General features: G+C 38.0%; 2 protein-coding genes across 6 annotated transcripts in view; one reads left to right on the forward strand and one right to left on the reverse strand.

Annotated features, from left to right (window-relative positions):
* The window catches only part of LRBA (LPS responsive beige-like anchor protein), a 727,902-nt gene that overhangs the window by 428,051 nt on the left and 278,588 nt on the right, over positions 1-21,263 (forward strand). The window lies entirely within an intron of this gene.
* On the reverse strand, positions 1,914-3,236 carry MAB21L2 (mab-21 like 2). The gene has a single exon (XM_004331394.4). The coding sequence runs from the start codon at positions 3,012-3,014 to the stop codon at positions 1,935-1,937; it is 1,080 nt and encodes a 359-aa protein (XP_004331442.1). The 5' UTR covers positions 3,015-3,236; the 3' UTR covers positions 1,914-1,934.

Raw genomic sequence — 21,263 nt, forward strand, 5'->3', positions numbered from 1 at the left:
GATACAGTATAGGTTGAAAGAGTAGAGATGATTTCAGAACTGATAAGATCACAGTTTATATTTCTAACTCAGAACTATTTTTACTACGGAATTTTTACCTAGGAATCTTAAAACTTAAGCCTGTTTTATCAAGTGAACTAGGCACCAGAGCTCTGAGTAGCTCCCTTGTTTTTCATCCACCTCTGCTATCCTGCCGCTCATCCCTCCATACACTGCCTCCCCCACTCAGACTTCTTCCTCTGATCTTTAAAATTGCTTTTTAGAACATTTTTCTTTGTATCTCTCATTCCTGGATTTTCCCAGTAGGTTAAAAAAGTGGGCTAATTCAAAGAATAAATTTTAAATATTAAAGGGTAACATCTGACATGGATTCGGTACCTGTGCCTCTCATTAACATATGTAATGGAGTATAGTTACCTCCAGCATAAAGAAGAGGAACCAGTTCCTTTGGGATGCTTTCAGTTTTACTAATTATTTTATTTTTGTAATCAGATATTTCCTTATATTAAAAAGGAACGTTTGTTGAAGTTGAAACGTTGAAATGAATACACTGGATTGTTACCTTAGAAAAGCAGAAAAAGGAGGAACATACTTTTCTTATATTTAATTTTTCTTTGGTTATAAAATAGTATTAAAACCTTTTTTATTTAAATTGAGTATAAGCTACTTCTGAATAATTCTGGGACTTTGATTAAAAATGATCATAGTTACAGCATTTATAACTAGCCATTTAAAAACTTGAAGTAATTTATACATCTGGATTGTTCGTATCACCATTTGCTGGGGAAAAGGAATATGGCTATATCCATTTTATCCTCTTTTAATGTGACTGATTTAATTGTTAAGTTTTATTATTTAAAACTTGAAGAGGACAAATGATTGAAGGATGAGTATAACTCGTTGTGTTAACTATTCAGAAAAGGTCCATAAATGTTTCTTTTATAATTCAGACTCAGAGTGCATTTTTTTTTAGATTATGGCATGAGAGAGCAAATATCTTAATTTTTAATGTGAAAAAACTTTTCTTGTAAAAATTAGGATCAAAATCAGTTCTTCCATACAAAATCTGTTCTTTCAAGTGTGAAATAAGATTTTACTTTTAGTCTTAAAATCTACAGAACAAACATATATTATAGTTGTGTAAAATTAATATTTTCTCTTTTCTAAAGATTTTGGTGGGAACTTGAATCGTTAAATCTACAAAATGTGCTGCATTTGTAAATTTTGCAAACGAGTTAAAATGGAAGCTTCTTGCATTCCTCAAGTTCATATCTTTATATTGTAAATAATAAATTGTGATCTCACCTTCCTTCATTTAAGAACAATCCACAAACAGTCATTTACAATGTAAAGTAGTATTTTTATTACTGTTTTCAACAAGACTGCTTAGGGTGAGGGAAGAGGTGCGGGGGAGGAAGGGGCACATCTGACATTGGCACTGAGATACATTTAACATCAGCAAAACTTTGTTTAAAAGAGAAATTTTACATATAATTAAATACTTTTTTTTCACTTGGTGACAACATTCAGGCAACCCAAAACAAATTGGAGAGAGAGACAGAGAGACAGAGACAGAGAATGAAGAGGGGGAGAGAAGGAAAAGGGAGAAACTACTATATTTTGATTGAAAATGTACCTTGGGTTTCATTTTGTTGTGGCAAAGCCCGATTGCTTCTCTTGTGTGACCTTTTAAATTCACATTGTTTGGAAGAGAAGGATCACTTTTGTGCAAGAATGTGATTTTGTGTGTTTGGTTGGTTTGCTCTTCTTTTGTTTGCTTGTTAATTAAGGAAGTCTTCTGCCAGGTTCCCGTTTCTCTTAGGTGGCTTACATAAAAGTCTGTGTCTGGAGTTTCCGCTCTTTGTCGCCGAGTTGTGTGTTGTGTGTTTGAGAGCATTCCTGTTTGTGTCGCTTTTCAAGCAGTCCCCAGCACCCTATAGTTTGTCCAGGCTTTTGGGATTGGTGAGAATTTCCCTGGCCAACCTCCAGGTCTGCTTGGCAGCGCTCTCCAGGGCCGAGTGGGGCTTGCCCTGGAAAAGGTCGAGGTTGGGCAGAAAGTAGTGAGGGCAGCGGCGGCACTGCAGGCAGGAGATGAGCTGCAGCAGGATGCCGTTGAGCCGATCTCCGAGGCACGCCTCGTCCCAGTCCGTTTCCCGCGGGTGCTTCTCGCACTCGTACAGCAGCAGCGTCTTCATGTGGTAGTTATTGAGCGGCTGGCCAGGCAGCTCCAGGTGGCGGTCCCGCAGCGTCTTCAGCACCGAGAGACACTTGTTTCGGCAGCCGCCCATCAGCAGGCGGTTCTCAGCCTCTCCGAACTGCAGCACCCAGGCGTCGCTCTCCGCAGAGCTCTGCTTGCCGGTCAGCGAGTAGCACTCCTTAGAGAGCAAGTTGAACCCTTCGGCCTTGACCTCCGCCACCCGATTGGGGCCGGGCCAGGGGATGTGGGGCATAGGCCACTGTGCAGCACTGCGAGGCCAGATACCGGTGCACTTGAACGCCGGAGTGATTTGCACCACGTAGCGCTCCCTGATGCGCAACTTGACCTCGCTGGTATCCGCGATCATCTTGACCACATCCCGGTAGCTGCACTTGTCCACCGCCTGAGCCACCAGCGTCTGGAAACGTGAGCGGATCTTGCGCGCCGAGAGGTAGCCGGACGCTGTGATGAACTCGACCCAGAGAGACATGCTCCGCTTCCGCCCATCGCTCAGTTTGAGCACTGCGCAGCCGGGCAGTGAGCCGTCGTCCACGAAGTTGAAGACGCCCATCTGGTTTAGGTAGAGCACCACCTCGAATTCTGTGGGCGAGATTACCTCCAGCCCCTCGTAGCGGGCATCGATCTCGCTCAGGGAGCTGATGAAGCGAGGCTCCTGCACCTCCACTTCCTTTAGCACGTCCGAGACCACCTTACAGACCTCTCGGATGGTCTTGGCGATGGCCGCCTTGCGCGCTTGGCAGCGCTCAGTGTAGTATTTATTGAGCTGGTAAACCAGCTTGGCCTGAGCGGCGATCATGTTGGGGCACAGGTCCGGGCTGTACACCGGCGTCTCGCAGTACGTTGAGGGATCCAAGGCTCACGTGCTGGTGGTGGCCCTGCGGCTTGCGAAAGAGGCGCTGCGCTCCCCTAAGCCCCACTTTCACTCTTGTTTCCACCTGGGCTGCCCGGCTGATGCTTCAGCCGTCTAGCTCTTTCCTTCCCCTCTTTTGAAAGCTTTTTTCTTCTCCAGAAAATAAGGAAAAAAGAAAAAAAAAAAGGATGATCTTTGAAAAAGAAAAGTACCTGCTGGGACTTTTTTGCTTTCTCTTGATATGTGAAATAAAGATGTGCCTGCGGGCGAGATGAAGGGGAGGGGGGTGGGGAGACAGGGTGAGAGAGAAAAATTCAGGTTACCAAGAGGTTAGGCTTAGACGTCTGCAGCGGAGATGGCCCAGGAATCTGGAAATGAGGTCTTTTAAATGCCAAAGTAAATTTAAAAATAAAAGCGAAACATTCAGTGTTTCATTCTTAAACTTCTCTCCCACGCTGGTAGCACTTCTTTATTCAGATTAGGTGAGTGCTTTTCTCCTCACCCTCCCCCAGATGGAAGGTGAAGGGTGTAATTAATGTCCAGAGAGCGGCGAAGTGCAACTCAGTCCGCAGCACACTCAGAGGTTCGCAGATGCCCCGTACTCTCAGCGTGTAGGTCTGGTCTCTTCTCAGGGGGTCCTGTTGTAGCGGTTTTCCTCTTTTCCTACTGGAGGCGTTGTTTGGACTGGGTTGGTTTGTTTGCAGTGCGTTCTTCTTGTCTTTCTCTAGGTGCAAACCGCTGGAAGTTGTTTGATACTCATTTCTGCTTCGTAATTTATAATTTTGGCCGTCACAAAATCTATTTTAGTGTGACGAAGTCGCTGCTTGCGTTGCATCTGGGGTTTAGTTATAACGATTCGAGGGTTTTTCTTCTCCTCCTCCTTTAGGTTGCTTGTGCAGATTCCACTTCCTGAGTCGCCTCTCCCTCCGATGTCTCTCTTTCCCTCTCCCTCCTAATCTCTCTTCCTCTCTCTCCCCCTCCCTTCCTTTCTCTCCCTCCCTTTCTCTTTCCCTCTTTCTCTCTCTCACCCCACCCCCCAGCACCTCTCTCTCTCTCTCTCTCTCTCTCTCTCTCTCTCTCTCTCTCTCTCTCTCTCTCTCGTTGCAGTTTCCTGGAGTTATTTAGTTTATGAATGGTCCTGGGCCATCATGAGGGGGGTGGAGCTTCAGTTCCTACAATCGCTGTTGGAGCTGTCAGTGCTTTAGCCAATCCGAGAGAGAAGACAGGCATGCTTGGCAAACGGTAGCAGCCACCGCTGCACTTGATAAAGAAAGGGGGTAAAGAGAGAAGTAAGAAAATAGGAAGAAATAGTAGAAGTCAAATGCTCACACACATTTTGCAGCCCCCTCTTCTTTATCCTCCTCTCTTATCAATTGCAAGGAAGAAAAAGAGAGTGTATAGAGAAGGGACTTCTTGGAGATGGCTGGAATGACTCAAGGGAGAGTAGCAGTGGTTCAGAAAGGTTCACTTTTTTTTTTTCTATCAACATTGTGAAGAAGGTGCAAAAGCTAACAAAATTACTTTCGCTTGAAGGCAAATGGGAGGAGGAAGGGAAATCTGGGAAAGGACCTAAATTTTTCTAGATTTTTTCCTTAGGCAAAGTCTTCCTCCCTTTTCTTCCCCTCCCCTCCCATTGTTGCTAAGAGCCAGAGCAATTGCTGTATATGTGCGCCAGTTGGGGGTGGGGGGAGTGGACATGGGGTGAGAGTTTATAATCGTAAATCTCTTTTCAGTAATTTCCATATGCTGTTGAAAAATAAGGCAGGACAAAAATGGTACAAGCACCTTGTTTGATAATTACTTCATAATTAAGATTCAGATATATTTAATGTTATCACTTTATTGTTACAAGGAGTAACTTGTTATCAGAGAGAAAATATGTTTAAGTTGTGAGAAATGGTGCAGATTTATATATGGTAAAATTTTGTTGGATATACTTTTTAAATAAGCCACTAAAATTATTTTAAACTTAATAAAAATGAAGGGAAGTAAATATGAACCTGATTTAAAGTTTTCTTAAAATGTTAATGTTGTAAATCTAATTTTGAGTATATTTTCAGGCAGTAGAGAATTTCATTTGTAAACTCATTTTATTTTCATAATTGACTCTTGCTTTTAAAAGACTTCACTGCTGCAAAAATCTATAACTATCCTGTTATTGATTACACAGATGGCTTCACTCCTCCCTTGGCATTTCAGTGAAACTCATGCATGTGCTTTTAGTATATGTATTATACTTTCGAGCTGTACCATGGTAGCTTTTAGGTACTTTTGGTTGAAAGAGCTGTAACAGTGTTTCTGATTTGCTTAGAATTTATGTTTGAACCTCAGGTGTGTGGATTCTGAGTCTTTTAAAGACAAATCAAGTAGATGGGAATGTTTTTAGTTAGAGTTTGGACGTTACGTACTCCGATAATGCTGTAACAAAGAAAATCTATAAGCCGGTTGTGCGAAGACTTCATTTTGCAAAACCTGGTATGCGGCTTTTGCAAAACCCCGTGGGAAGGCTTGACTTGCTGTCTTAAGGCTGAACCAGATGAACCTGAATTCAGTTGCATAGGGAAAGTTTGTTTCATCAGGTACTTGACGGCAGACGCTTGGACCTCCTTGGTTCGTTCTTACACATCTGGTGCGGACTACTGGTATCTTGTCACCCCTTCAGTCTCGTAGCGACATGTCTCTTCCTAAAGAACTTTGTCCTTTTTTCCTTCTTTTCATCAAGTCGGCATTGTTACCAGGGATGTCTTCAGTGGCCAGGAGTTGAGACGAACAGTCGCGTCCGCGGGACTCCGGGGCGCAGAGCTTTAGTGACTTCTCGGGAGTCTCAGCGGCGCCGGCGGCCGCGGGCTCCGGCGTGCGTGCGGCTGGCGTCGGACCCCGGGCGGCAGGAGGATGTACGCGAGCCGGCGCCTTCAGGGTCCGCGCGTGTGGGACGCCCAGGCTCTGCCGGCACCCCGGCGATTGGCCACGAGGCCACAGTGGCGCTCTGGGAACTGTTACTGGCAGGAGGGGCACTTTGCGGCGGGGAGTGGTGTGAACGCCAGAAGAGGATCCCGCGCGGCTTCTCCCGAGGGCAGTTACTGGGCGGAGACTGGTGGCGGGGTGAGAGGGTGAGGAGCTTCCTTCCCCCCGCCCCGACCCTCGCCCCCGGTTGGAGCCGCTGAGGCCTCGCGCTTGGACCGGCCGGGCCCGCGACGCCCCAGGGAGTGTTTGCAGAAGGCCCCGGGGTGACGGCGTCATCCCTCCTCCGCGCTCCCGCGCCCGCGGGCAGGCGCCCAGCACCCAGCGCCCTCTGTCCGCACGCCCTTCTCGCGTGGGGCGGCCCCGGCCGCGCGGGTCTTGGCGCCACCACTCGCCCGGCACCCCACTCCTCCTCTCCTCCCTGCTCTGTCGGCACGACCAAGCTTCGCCCCACCCTTGTCCCCTCGCTTCTCCACTTTTAGGTACTGAGGCCGAGGGAATGATAAAATGTTACAAATGTTTTGATTTAAAAACAATTCATTACCAATTTACCCTGTCCAAGGTAGATGCTCTAGTAAATAATAAATCAGTTAAACAAAGGGGACTTTAATTTATTGCCGTGGTACTAATTAGAAACATCATTTGAGCAATAAACTTAAACACTTCCAGCAAATAATGCTCCCTCTTGCTTGTTCCCTTCCTTCCCCTCCCCCACCCCAACTCACTCTGGCTGCCTCTGCTCTAAGAGCTGCTTCAGCTGTGTGTTTGCGGATCCGCTCTTCCTCTGGTTGAATAATTGAAGGGGGAAACGGTATCCGAGGAGGCTGTAATTGAAGAGCCCCTGTCACCTCTGCTTTTATGTATGTTAGTATAGAAGTCCATCAGCAGCTCCTTGATGGTGTATTAAAACGGAGTGGCAGCCCCTTCTGCAGGAGATACCGTATTCTATTAAAGGAGACCAAGTGAGAGAAAGAAACTCTAGAGGCTAAAAGCCACTTCAAGTCTTCAGACCGATTGATCTGTATTCTCTTGTTATAATCCGTCTCATCATACTTGAGTTAATGAGGCAAAAGAGGGGGAGCGAAATCTGATGGTCCTTGACAAATTCATTAGGGAGGCTGCAGGACATTTTATTTGACTGTTAAACATCTTGTTTGTTTGGTTTAGGCAGTGCCAACATCAGCATGCTTCTGCCCAGACCTATCATGTTGGTCTGACTACAGACATTACTGAAAAGAGAAAGAGGACATTCAGGGTGTGATTTGAATATTTTGTTTTGGATTTCATGAAGCCCGTAACCTTCAGACTTCTCTAGGATTTACCTTCACCATCCTTACACTTAGGAACATTTATGAAAATTTAGATGATGATAGTGAGGTGGGCATGTTTTTAGTTACTATAAACTATGTATGTTTAAACTTTAGTCGGAAAAGTTCCCATTTCCTTAAAAAATTGAGTCAAGTTACAGAAATTACTGTGCTAGTTTTTAAAAAATATGAATGTTTAAGCTCCAGAAGAGTAGCCAGATCATACATTAGATCCTACCTTTACTTGATCGTGGTTAAATAAACTTTTAATTATTAATTGAATTTCCTTTTTCAGTGAAACACTTATGGGTACAGAAACTTGGAAATCAAAATGTTAACTATTTATACAAATATGATGTTTTTGAAAGAAAATGTGTGTATTTTAATTTGAATGCCTTTTTATATTTAAAATTAGAAGCAGAACCAGGTACTTTATGAATGGTGCTAAAATAATGTGATGAGTTGACAGGATACTTAAAAAACTGAAAATATTTCTAATTGAAGAATAATGGGCAACTAAGTTAGAATGCTAATCTTGTAATATTTTATTCTAGGATAATAACACAGTACTTGATTTTTTCAGTTTCTCCATTTATGATACTTTCTTGCATAGAGAATTCAGTCATATTTTCTTTCAGCAATTGACTTAAACATCCTCAGCTTAAGTGATTTGAGAAAGAACCCTGTCTTCCATTTACAGGCAAACAGTATGAGAGAAAAAAGAAAACTAATGCTCTTTGCCTGTCATTTTTATACATTCTTGCACTGCTGATGAAGCTTGAACTGCTGCAGGGAATGTATGGATTTGAAAAGAAATGATTCAGTAGTTCATGTTGTGTTTCTCAGAAGCAAAACCAAACTAATGGCTGCAGTCAGTGCTTCTGTACATCTGACAGTTATAATCCTGTTTACATTTCCAGAGAATACAAAATGCTTAAACTGTTTTATTTTTTGCTGATCTTTACTTAGAAATGTGCTTACTGAGTTAAACTTCAGTGCAGTTTTTACTTTATCATATCACTGGGACTTAAAAGATCCATTAATGATCTGTAGAAATGGCATACAGTATTTCAATAATCTTTCCTAAGGAGTATACAGATTTTAGATTATATGATTTTGTTTTCCAGGAAAACATTTTAGAATTATTAAAAAAATAATCAGGTTATTGACTTAAAAAAATCAACTCTCTGAAGGATTTATACTTTTTGGAAAACAAAAGACCACGTGTTTACCTGTATATATTCTTATCCTGTAAAATCTAACTTTAAAATATCTGTACAGTTGCTAAATGTTTGGTTCTTATATGCTTAATCATTCAATATATTTATAAAAATATTTTTTAAGAAAAAAATTCTTTTTAGGGGGTCAAGATGTAAAAGGGGCAATAAATAACGATTAAATTCTCTGAATTTAAAAACGATTCCAGTAAAAACAAGAAGAAAAATAAATAACCCAAACACAATTTGTTAGTGTATTAGTTGATGAAATTTTATTGAAGTAATTATATTAAACTATCTGTAAGAAGCTTTAACAGCACCAACTGTCAGGATTATACTATGCACATTGTATTAAAAGTCAGAGTAAAGCTGCATTCTCTTCCATTCTCTGTCAAATGATCTAATTTTCCAAATCTCCTAAGTATCATAGAAATTGTTTATAAGCTATTGATAATTATTATTCTGGAATCAATCAGGAGAATAATCAGTAATAGAATGTTTTCTTTGAGCAGTTCACCATAGTGCTTGTTAATTTTAAATGGTCAATCATGCTGCTAAAACAAGTTGTTTTTTTAATTTCTTTCACAAAATAGCTTTAAAAAAAACCTGAAAAAACCCCAAACCTTGTAATCACTTTGATTGGTAACCCAAGGGTATTGTCATTTGAACAGTTTGAACTGTTAAATGTTCTGTAATGTTAATTATTAATGTTCTGTAAGGTCAAAGCAATGGCTTTAACTTTGTATTACTAAGCCTCAAACTGTACTGAAAAATAAATGCATTTATGTACTTTTGAATATTGTTTTGTGGGATTAAGTTTGTTTGGGTTACCTTGGATAATGTATTTGATTAGTGATATTTACACCTATTAAACTTTTACAAGTCTAATTCTTGTATAATTTAGTAGGATGAGAATATTGAAAGTACAATAGATGTTTGTTTTTTCCCCAAGTTTAGTACTCAGCTGTGTATATGAGTACATTATTAAGCTATACATAATATCATCAAAATGGACAGTGATAGAGCAAAGAACTTGTACTCAGGAGAATGGAAGTGAGCAGCTTTTAGCCTGACTGAAATGTAAATACTCTTGTATTACTGAGCTAGGATATACAGTGTTAAGACAATCTGAGTTAATTCGGCAAGTATTTTTCATTGAATTTACTATATTTTCATTTATGTCTTTTGACTTTACCAAGAAACATTTAGCTTTTTCTCATTTTAGAGAAACACAGTTTTGAGTTGTAGCAGTCACATTCCTTTATTTCTGTAAGACAGTTGAACAGTTCTGAAAAGTTAAATAAGATTCTACCTTTCTGTCTTCTTTCCTTCCTTTTTAACAATTTTAACTTATTAATATACTGTGAGGTATATATTATATTTTTTCTGTTTAATAACTTTGGCTTTCATGACTCACTATAATTTTCAACAAATGAAAGGGTGCTTTTAGTAGAAGCCAGTTCTTAACTATTTACGGTATGATTGTGTAATTAGTGGATTATTATTTGTGTCTCCTCCACCTTTGAGAAACAAATTTTACTGGTCTTTAATATCACTTCCACAAAATAGACAGAAAATCAGGATTATTGATGTTAAACTTGATGCTAAATAAATCAAGGCTCTTGATTTCAATTTCATTCATTTCCATTCGGAACATTGAATTTTACGCTTTAAAGAAGATGTGATATCCTTAGTTTAATAAGATAATACTACTGATTCACATGTAGGATATGTTTCTTGGGATTTCAGAGTCATTCCCACTCCCATTTCCACTTGCCTTTGCCATCAGTGCCAGACATTTACAAAACAGATGATTGAGATTAGGGGTGTAGATTATGCCTGTACTGAGCCGTACTTAGTTCAAAATATAAGACTTGGTGTTACGTTCTATATTTCTTTCAGGCCATACGAGACATTTCGTGGGCCTATGTGTAAAATTATCGGTTAAGCATATCGTAGGTAAGTTTTTGTTACACTTCAGGAAAACTAGCCCTTTTAAACATCTTAGTTTCTCTTGAAATACACAGGTCTGCAGCACTCCATCTATAATATTATTAGTAGTAGTAATTTTGCATCAATCTTCTGCTAAGATTACAGGAAATTTTTAATAAGCTTGTGTTATTTTTAATGAAAATGTTAAAAAAAATCTAGCTTGTTCCTTCCTTTAAACATTGTGAATTAGCGTAAAAGTGATGTGCTGAGAGGTTTCTCTGATTCCTGGTAGTGGTTGAATAACAACAACAAAAATCCTTCATTGGCTCTAATCTACGTATAGAAGACATCTGTGTAGTATAAATGAAATAATATTTGATGATCTAAGGAATGGAAACTTTTCCTTTAACCATGTGAAATAAAGCTAGGATATAAAACAGCTGTCTTGGCCTATGTATATCAAGGTTCTGCCAGTCTGTTTCTTTTCTGAGTTTTCCCTTTCTCTCTTCCCTTGTTATCTTTGGATCCTAAAGAGTCACTCTCTTATTTTCTGACTGGTTTTGTCTGTAGACGAAACCTGGGTTAGTAGGTTTAAATCAGCCAAGATAGAGTGAAAAATCTTTGATCTATGGCTATGACTGTTTCCAAATGATTTGCTTGCTGGGACCAGACACTATCCATGCCCTTTCACTTTGCTATCAGATAGGTGCACACAAAGGACCTGAAAGGCTACCAGATGCACAGTTAATCATCATATTAGATAAGTAAAGGGTTCCAACCATACTTAATTAGATCTTCTATTTCTAATAGTTATTTGTTCTATAGTACCTTGTTGGTTAAATGCTCTACAAATCTAATCTTTTCTTCAAATTAGTTAAAACTTTCTATAAATTGTAGCATCAATTTAAAACAAATGATACAAAGCTATGTATTTTTTTAAATATAAGTTCCTTGCTGTCACATAGCTTACCTGCATAGATAAGATAAAGAAAGGGAGACAGTATGATAGTATTAAAGAGCATTAGTCTAGGGGATAAAAAGCCCTGAATTTTTATCCTAGCTTGGCTACAAACCCTGTGAGTGACCTTGATCAAGTCACTATTTCCACTCACTATTTTCTCAATTGTTAAATGGGGGGATAGATGAAGAGTTTTTTCTACCTCTTCTAGATAGACAAAAATCTGTAATTTCCTACCCTAACATGATTAAAGTCCTTTTTTATATCTTTATTCATTGATTTTAAATCAGAAACCTTTCTGCACACATTTAGAATTTCAGTGCTGTTCTAATATATGCATATGAAAGTTTTCAACGTGAAAAAAATCACAGAAAGAATAAGCTTACAGATCATTATATTCCATATTTTAGACTTAAGGGAAAAAATGCAAATTATAGATTGGAGACAGTTGTGAGGGACAACCCATTAGCAAGTTGGAATAGATTCTAAGAGTATACTAATTATTCTTTGATAGGAGTTGGATCATAAAAATATGAAAATGAAACAGGCTATGTATTCTTGTATATTCAGCAGAACCGTATGTGTTTAAAGGTGTACGCAAGGTTGGCAGGTGTGTTTTTTTTTTTTTTTTCCTCAAATTGTTGAATTGTCTTTCAATGTTTCTGATATTTTCACTAAGGTTAGCTATTCTGTAAATATTAGTTCGTGGAGCTAAATAAAGTTCAAGTTCATAATTAACTTAAAAAATTTTTTTTAAAAATGGAAAGTTCAGCCTTCTCTTTAGAGAAATGACACTGCTTTAAGCAACTGTAACATTACCGTATTCATGTTGTGTTAAAACATAGACCCAAGCAGGGAAATGTTTTTCAAAACATGAGTCACTAAAGTAAGTTTTATACTACTTTCTCATGCTTTTCACTTGTTTTCATCAGAAGACCTGACAAGCATAAAAGTGTTAACATCTTTTATTTTACAGATGTTCTTAGTTTTCCCTCAAACTGTAAAAGATGCTGTATCAGAGTAGCATGGTAGGAAGTAATTTCAACACCTCCTTTCACTTATGCGATAACTTATTATTTGTCTGAGCTTGTGGATATTTTCGGAGGGAGGGAAGTGAGACAGGAAAAGACAACATATTGAGATCTAATTGTTCTCATTTTGAGATATAGATCAATCAGGCTGTCTGCTGTGTTATAAATTCTCTCTAAAATACCTTTTCAGTGGGCATAGTTGAGTTATTTTACTTCTATATTGTGTTCTTTGGAAGTCTGTCGTCAATGCAGTAGGCATGCCAGGTGACCACCGAGAGAGTTGTTGATGGACACTCGGTGGGTTTGCAGAGTGCAAACCTAAAAGACTAAGAGATGCGAAAAGCATTGCTATTTGTGAATTTATGTTTTATCTCACTTCCCTTGAAAATTTATGAGTAGCGTGGCTTAAGGGTGCTGGAGTTGTGTGTTCCAGGGCTTGCCCCTACTGATAACACCCTTGTTGGCGTGAAAGTGCAATGCAAATTATGACAGTTACAACCTTCTGTTTTGTTTAACTTGTCAGTAGATTTCCTGGCTCAGTGCTGAGGGCAATGGTGTGTTCAGCTAGTCCATATTCACCTAAACTTAAAAGGTCAGGTTTCTACAGGCAAGCCTAGTCAAAGCCTAATTGATGAGGAGGGCAGAGAGACAGAATTTACTGTTCTGTTGGCTAGTTTCATATCGTTAGGTTGTCCTGAAAGCATCAGGCAGTCATAGCCCCTTTCATGTAAGTGCTGACCCTAGACAGGAGCTGACAATCAAAGGAGGCAGCCACAGGAACCAGTGCAAGTAGGCTATTGATTTTTCAGTTAGGTCTAAGTAGTTTGTAGTATGGGTAATGGGTGACAGAGGCAGGTATGTCATTATCAATGAGCTCCAGAACAGTAGCGACAACCCTCTCTCATATTTCCTTCAGCACTGACAGTATGCATCCAGGGCTGGTCAATAAATCGCCCAACCCTTAACCTAAACCTCCAAGTCACTTGTCAGTTGAGGGGTGGAAGTTATAGAGCTAAACTTCTCTACTTGAACACATACTGGATTTAGCAATAGAGTCAGTAACTGTATTGTTGTAAGTTTTTGAAGTTTTCATTTGGAAAAGTCAGTGCAACTATGAAAATCAGAGTTTACTTTTAAGCTTTTGAGAATTTAAGAAGAGTGTTTACTTAGTTAAGAAATAAAGAAATGGGCTAATCATTTGTAAAGATACTCTGCAAGCATAATTAAGCTAGGTTATTACTGTATGGTTTCGCTTTTAATTTAGACTAGATCTTTATTTAATCACGATATCTCTGAACTTATAAAAGTTTAGCAGTTAGAAATTCTCTTAAACTCCTTTATAATTCCTAATCTCTTCTTAAATGTTTTAACTGCAGACTAATTTTAAGTAGGAAAAAACTTGAACCATTTGTAAATGTTAGGTATTAGCCATTAACCAGTTACTATTTGACCTTCAAATTCGTTTTATATTACTTTTCAAAATAAAATAGTCAGGAATTGAACATTTAATGATTAAAGTTTGATGAATTATGGTTGCTTCTGAATTTTAAAAAGCAATGAGGCTGACTTGTTTTAAAAGCCTTTCATATGGATATTTACATTTAAAGGTAGATGTAGTTCGTATTCACATAAGCACAAAAGTGTAACAGGTTTTGATTAAAAGTAACATGTTCTGAAAGGGATATAAAATAATTGAGAAATATTTTAAATTTAAACCAATCTCTATTTTGTTACAAAATATAAGTAATATAAAGAGAAGATAGTATTTATAACTAGAAGTGGGAGTTCGGGTTGTACCAGGATCCTTGCAAACTATCACATGCTTACATTTTTTGAAAACTTTAAACAAATTGAAATAAAACAGAAAAGTAAATGTTTTTTAAAACTTCCTTAAATAACTTATCGCTATGATATCTTGTTTAACACTGTGATATTGTACAGAACCAGAGTTTAAGTCTGTAGTATCATCTAGCCGTGGGGTAGCCTGCCTGACCACATGAATCATTTTCATTTGTCCAATACAACTGAAAATACCACACACACCCCCTTTTTTCTTTAACAACAGCAGGTTAATGCATACAGAGGGTATGGATGCTTCAATATTTTCTTAAGTTTGCAGTGACATGTCTGTGTGAATACCCATCTTCCTTCTTAAGAAATGAGAGAATGCACATTTGAAATGTAGTGAAAGATGGCTACTATGGAAATGTGATAGTCTTAGTTTTAAAGACGCTTTGGGATTATGTAATTAATATTTAGAGAAATTTTATTCAAATCTTTTGCTTTAGTCACCTTTTGAGGCTTATAGATTCTTAAAGCAAGATTCCTTTTAGAGTCAGTGTTTTCCCCCTGTTTATTAATCATTCACTTAATCTGTGTTTTTCTGTTGGATTAGATAAAATATTTAGCTGGGAATCTTGTAATCTTTATATTGTTAGCTATATTATAGGTGCAGCTTCTTCTGCTGTATTTGAAGTCTTTCCTGAATACAGTGTTTTTTTCAGGAATAAAAAAAGAAAAGCTGAAGAAAGGGGGACAAATTAAATTTTCATGAAAGAAAATCCTAATCAGTAGTGACAGTGTAAGAGAAAGATGATTGCCACTTGGTCATTGTGGAGAGGCACTTAGATTTGGTGTCAGTGCTTCTGTTAATGATGACTAATGTCTTTCTCGGAGCAAGTGCATGCTCCAACATACTGCTACAGCCAGAGAGAGGGCTCCGCAATAGACACCACTCAGCAAAAGCATTAGGTGTCCTAGAACAAAGGCTTTTTAATGCAATCAGTTTGACAGTCTCTATTATTAGAAAAATGCAAACATAATTCTAAGGCATTTATCAGCACACTTTAAGCTGTTTTGTGTCCAGTACTAAGAGATATTATTTTAAAATTAAACAATATTAATAAGATGTGCTCCCTACTTTGTTACTTACAGGAATGGGGGCATATATTGCCGTTGCATAAAATCACTTGTGTTTAAGAAAAGTTTTAAGAAGAGACAAACATGCAGCAGATTTTTTTTCATACTGCATTGCTGTATCCTGAATAAATGCTTTATAGTTACAAAAAGAGAATGAATGACTCAAAAGATCTTTTTAGATCTTTTAATCTTAAATATACTGCTTACAAAAAGATGACATGTGTTATTTCTTCAGTTTTCCCCCAAAGTGTAAGACCTTTCAGAAGGGCATTTGCAATGCTTGTCATATTTTTTCATACACATCTTATTGGCCTGACGTGTCTTGAGAACCATGAGAACACAGATGTCATTGCATTCAGACAACACTAATTACTCTGGGATTTTTGCAGCCTCAGTGCCTGCATGTAACTGTCGACTATGATTGTTCGTGCAGCCTACAGTGGGGACGTTTTGCACATGAAAATAGTGAGACACAAAAATTGTAAGACAGGTCTTTTAGTCCCCTATTGTTCTCCAGTAGAACTTGGAAGAAAAAAATTCCTGACACATCAATTTCATTCAGTATTTTGCATTTGAACCATGTTTTACCAACATCTTCCTTTCTAAAGTAAGTGTTATGCTTTAGTGTTCAGTGAAATCTATTATCCATCTGTTCTTTAACCTTCTTGTACAGTCTTCTACATTATTTTGTCTTCAAGCTTCATGGGAAATTTCTTTATGCAGCTTATAGTTTGAGAGGAGCACTAATTGTGATATGAGTCTTTCCAAAGTGACAGTGCAAAACAATAAATATGTATGATGTGTTCTTCTGGTGTGCAATTTAATGTTTAATGAGAAGCTGCAGCAAATATGGTTAGTCTCAATGTCGGTAAGTCCAATCATCTTATGCTTTTAACACAGGTCAGTTCTTTTCTTTGTTTAATTTTCTCTGTAACGTTCTGGATTTCAGTTGATGATTCATGGTGTTTAGGTGGTTTCAAAGTATCAGAGGTCAAATGCTGGTCACATCTGGGCCCTCACTACTAAATGTGAAGACCAAATATATGTTTTGATAAAAAAGCATAATCTGTGATTGAAAATAAAAAACTCCAGTAATGTAACTTCATATGCTGATGAAGCAGAAATTGAAGCAGCTTGATCAAAGATGTATGATGAGATAAAACTGCAGTCTCTGCTGTACAGTTATAGTAATTATGACTAATGAACCATCCAGTCTGGATGAAATGGCATGCCCACAGGGACTGTGTCCAATCAGTTGTGACTTATGCAAACTGAACAAACCATTGTGATGGGGTTCCATATTCTATATCATAAGAAGTATACTCTTCATTATTAGTATAACTTTTGTTAGGGTAATGTAAAGTGATTGGAAGTTATCTAAATTTTGTTAAATATAGATTATAATTCTTTTTCTCTTTCATATACTTATTTAAAATTAAACACATTTATTTTGTGGTTGTGACCTCTGGTTTACCTCTCCTTTCCTAAACACACTTAAGTCACTAACACAATTCTGTGACTTCCTACTTGTTCTTCTATTGTGCTACTCTTGAACACCCCCTCTGTTTTAGAGCTCTTGTTTACTTTTGTCAGGAATTATTGTTCACTAACTGGATATTGGAGAGCTACTTTTACGATAATAGTAAGACACATGAGGCAGTTACTGTGTGTAAGCACTTTTCTAAGTGCTTATGTTATGTTAACATAACATAGGTTATATTAACCTATGTTAACTCAAAAATCCTTTCTTACAACCCTTTGAGGTAGTTGCTATATATATATTATCACCATTTTACAGATGAAGAGACTGAGATGCGGGAAGGTTGAAATTTGTCCAAGGTTACATGCTCTTATTAATGTTGGATTATCTTGAGGAAGTTAGTTATATTCTTCTGACCCTAATGTATTTCTAAATTATTCTCACTTTCCCTTTTCCCACTCTGGATTAATTTTTTGTTGTTACTGGTTTTCTGGCAACTGACAAAACTGCTAGGGTATTTTAAATCCGAGGGCTCATGTGCAGTTCTAGCATAAGTTTTTCAGGTCCCTAAACTCATATATTCAGGTCCCTAAACTTCCTCGCTTGATATGTTTTAAGTGACTAGCGCTTTCAGGATGGAGTTTAGGAGTGGGTGCTTTTGATATGAATGTATATCTAAAATGTAATAAATGTATCAATTGGTACACTCTTGAAATTGTAAAATCTTTAAGTTGTAGTGAGAATAGAGCATACTCACTTAAAAGAAAATAAGTAATGCTGGGAAAATAAGTTTGGTTGGTTTTCTTCTGAGATTATCTACCCAGAAGTTTTTCTCATCAAACCAGACATAGTCGTCGTCTTAATGATTTCTTACTCCTGGCACCTTACACACTACGGGCTAGCTAGTAAGTACTCAATAACTATTGGCAGAAAGGAGGGAAAAAAGGAAAAAAGGTGAACTTTACAGTGATTCAGTAATTCAGTGATTCTGTCGAATACCTGCTTTAATTCTAGCTTCCTTGACAGGTTTTTACTTATAGGAATAGAATAAAACAGACTGTCATTATGTCATTATTCTTTAAAATCTTTAAAATGCTACCTAATCAACTTTGTTTCCCACTGACCCTCAGTCTGAAATCTTTGTCTTTTCAGGCTGACTTCCTTGCGTTTATCATGTAATGCTCTACAGAGAGCTTTCTTTGAACTGATATTCTAGTTACCATCAATCTCAGTTTAGTATGTTTTCATTTTTGTTGTCTCCTGTATGTCATTATCTATGTGTTCCTCTTCCTTTATGACCTTACCAATGTGAAAAGTTATTGAAAGGCATGTATCATCTTATTTATTGCTTAGCATTACATGACTAGATACATAGTACCTGCTCAATAAATACCTGTAGATTGATTGATAATTTTGGTGCCCTCCTCTTTCTAATATGTTTCTTCCCATCACCAAAGTCAAATTTTCAATGTGAGATTTCTAGAGGTGACGTTTTGAAAGTCTTTAAAAAACTCAATTGAAATGAGATTTAAACAAGAACTGTATTGAGCCCTTATTCTGTGCCACGCACTATACTAAGCACTTTAATTATCTTAATCCTATCAGTAAATGTATAATGAGTTATATCCTTTTATTATCCCTAACTGTATAGAAAGCAAGGCACAGAGAGATTAAGTAACTGGATTAATTCTAAAGCTCGGAAGTAGCAAAACATGACTTGCAAACATGGTGAGAGTTTATTTTAAAGCAATCAACATATTTTTGTTATCCTGTCAATGCCATGCTCTTTTTGTTTTTTTAATGTCCTTTCTGCAGTTGTCTACAATGGTTTCTCAACTTCTGCTTCTCAACAACTTAAATGATATACATTGCACACCTACTTATCCTGGCCTTCTCAAGATACTCCAAAGCCCTTTTCTTTCTCAATCAGAAGATGAGAATAACTTGCTGTACAGTACTTTAAAATGTTGTGACATAATCAGATAATGCAGAGAGAGGTAAAGAGATCCCAGTCTCATGTTTTTTTGTTTGTTTGTTTTGCTTTGCTTTTTTTTTTACTCTGTATTGGAGTATAATTGCTTTACAATGGTGTGTTAGTTTCTGCCTTATAACAAAGTGAATCAGTTATACATATACATATGTTCCCATATCTCCTCCCTCTTGCGTCTTCCTCCCTCCGACCCTCCCTATCCCACCCATCCAGGTGGTCACAAAGCACAGAGCTGATCTCCCTGTGCTATGCGGCTGCTTCCCACTAGCTATCTGTTTTACGGTTGGTAGTGTATATATGTCCATGACACTCTCTCACTTTGTCACAGCTTACCCTTCCTCTTCCCCATATCCTCAAGTCCATTCTCTAGTAGGTCTGTGTCTTTATTCCCATCTTACCCCTAGGGTCTTCATGACATTTTTTTTTTCTTAGATTCCATATATGTGTGTTAGCATACAGTATTTGTCTTTCTCTTTCTGACTGACTTCACTCTGTATGACAGACTCTCGGTCCATCCACCTCACTACAGATAACTTAATTTTGTTTCTTTTTATGGCTGAGTAATACTCCATTGTATATATGTGCCACATCTTCTTTATCCATTCATCCGATGATGGACACTTAGGTTGTTTCCATCTTCTGGCTATGGTAAATAGAGCTGCAATGAACATTTTGGTACATGACTCCTTTTGAATTATGGTTTTCTCAGGGTATATGCCCAGTAGTGGGATTGCTGGGTCATATGGTAGTTCTATTTGTAGTTTTTCAAGGAACCTCCAAACTGTTCTCCATAGTGGCTGTATCAATTTACATTTCCATCAGCAGTGCAAGAGTGTTCCCTTTTCTCCACACCCTCTCCAGCATTTATTGTTTCTAGATTTTTTGATGATGGCCATTCTGACTGGTGTGAGATGATATCTCATTGTAGTTTTGATTTGCATTTCTCTAATGATTAATGATGTTGAGCATTCTTTCATGTGTTTGTTGGCAATCTATATCTTCTTTGGAGAAATGTCTGTTTAGGTCTTCTGGCCATTTTTGGATTGGGTTGTTTGTTTTTTTGTTGTTAAGCTGCATGAGCTGCTTGTAAATTTTGGAGATTGATCCTTTGTCAGTTGCTTCATTAGCAAATATATTCTCCCATTCTGAGGGTTGTCTTTTGGTCTTGTTTATGGTTTCCTTTGCTGTGCAAAAGCTTTGAAGTTTCATTAGGTCCCATTTGTTTATTGTTGTTTTTATTTCCATTTCTCTATGAGGTGGGTCAAAAAGGATCTTGCTGTGATTTATGTCATAGAGTGTTCTGCCTGTGTTTTCGTCTAAGAGTTTGATAGTTTCTGGCCTTACATTTAAGTCTTTAATCCATTTTGAGCTTATTTTTGTGTATGGTGTTAGGGAGTGTTCTAATCTCATACTTTTACATGTACCTGTCCAGAATTCCCAGCACCACTTATTGTAGAGGCTGTCCTTTCTCCATTGTACATTCCTGACTCCTTTATCAAAGATAAGGTGACCATATGTGCATGGGTTTATCTCTGGGCTTTCTATCCTGTTCCATTGATCTATATTTCTGTTTTTGTGCCAGTATCATACGGTCTTGATTACTGTAGCTTTGTAATATAGTCTGAAGTCAGGGAACTTGACTTCCTCCAGCTCCGTTTTTCGTTCTCAAGGTTGGTTTGGCTATTCGGGGTCTTTTGTGTTTCCATACAAATTGTGAAAATTTTTGTTCTAGTTCTGTGAAAAAATGCCAATGGTAGTTTGATAGGGATTGCATTCAATCTGTAGATTGCTTTGGGTAGTAGAGTCATTTTCACAATGTTGATTCTTCCAATCCAAGAACATGGTATATCTCTCCATCTATTTGTATCATCTTTAATTTCTTTCATCAGTGTCTTATAATCTTCTGCATACAGGTCTTTTGTCACCTTAGGTAGGTTTATTCCTAGATATTTTATTCTTTTTGTTGCAATGGTAAATGGGAGTATTTCTTGATTTCACTTTCAGATATTTCATCATTAGTGTATAGGAATGCCAGAGATTTCTGTGCATTAATTTTGTATCCTGCTATTTACCAAATTCATTGATTAGCTCTAGTAGTTTTCTGGTAGCATCTTTAGGATTCTCTATGTATAGTATCATGTCATCTGCAAACAGTGACAGCCTTACTTCTTCTTTTCCGATTTGGATTCCTTTTATTTCCTTTTCTTCTCTGATTGCTGTGGCTAAAACTTCCAGAACTATGTTGAATAAGAGTGGTGAGAGTGGGCAACCTTGTCTTGTTCCTAATCTTAGTGGAAATGCTTTCAGTTTTTCACCATTGAGGACGATGTTGGCTGTGGGTTTGTCATATATGGCCTTTATTATGTTGAGGAACGTTCCCTCTATGCCTACTTTCTGCAG

The sequence above is a fragment of the Tursiops truncatus genome, chromosome 5 (genome assembly GCF_011762595.2).
Source record: "Tursiops truncatus isolate mTurTru1 chromosome 5, mTurTru1.mat.Y, whole genome shotgun sequence".
Lineage (NCBI taxonomy): Eukaryota > Metazoa > Chordata > Mammalia > Artiodactyla > Delphinidae > Tursiops > Tursiops truncatus.

Coding starts and splice junctions, on each gene's coding strand:
- MAB21L2 (XM_004331394.4), bottom strand. CDS start 3,014: ATGATCGCCGCTCAGGCCAAGCTGGTTTACCAGCTCAATAAATACTAC.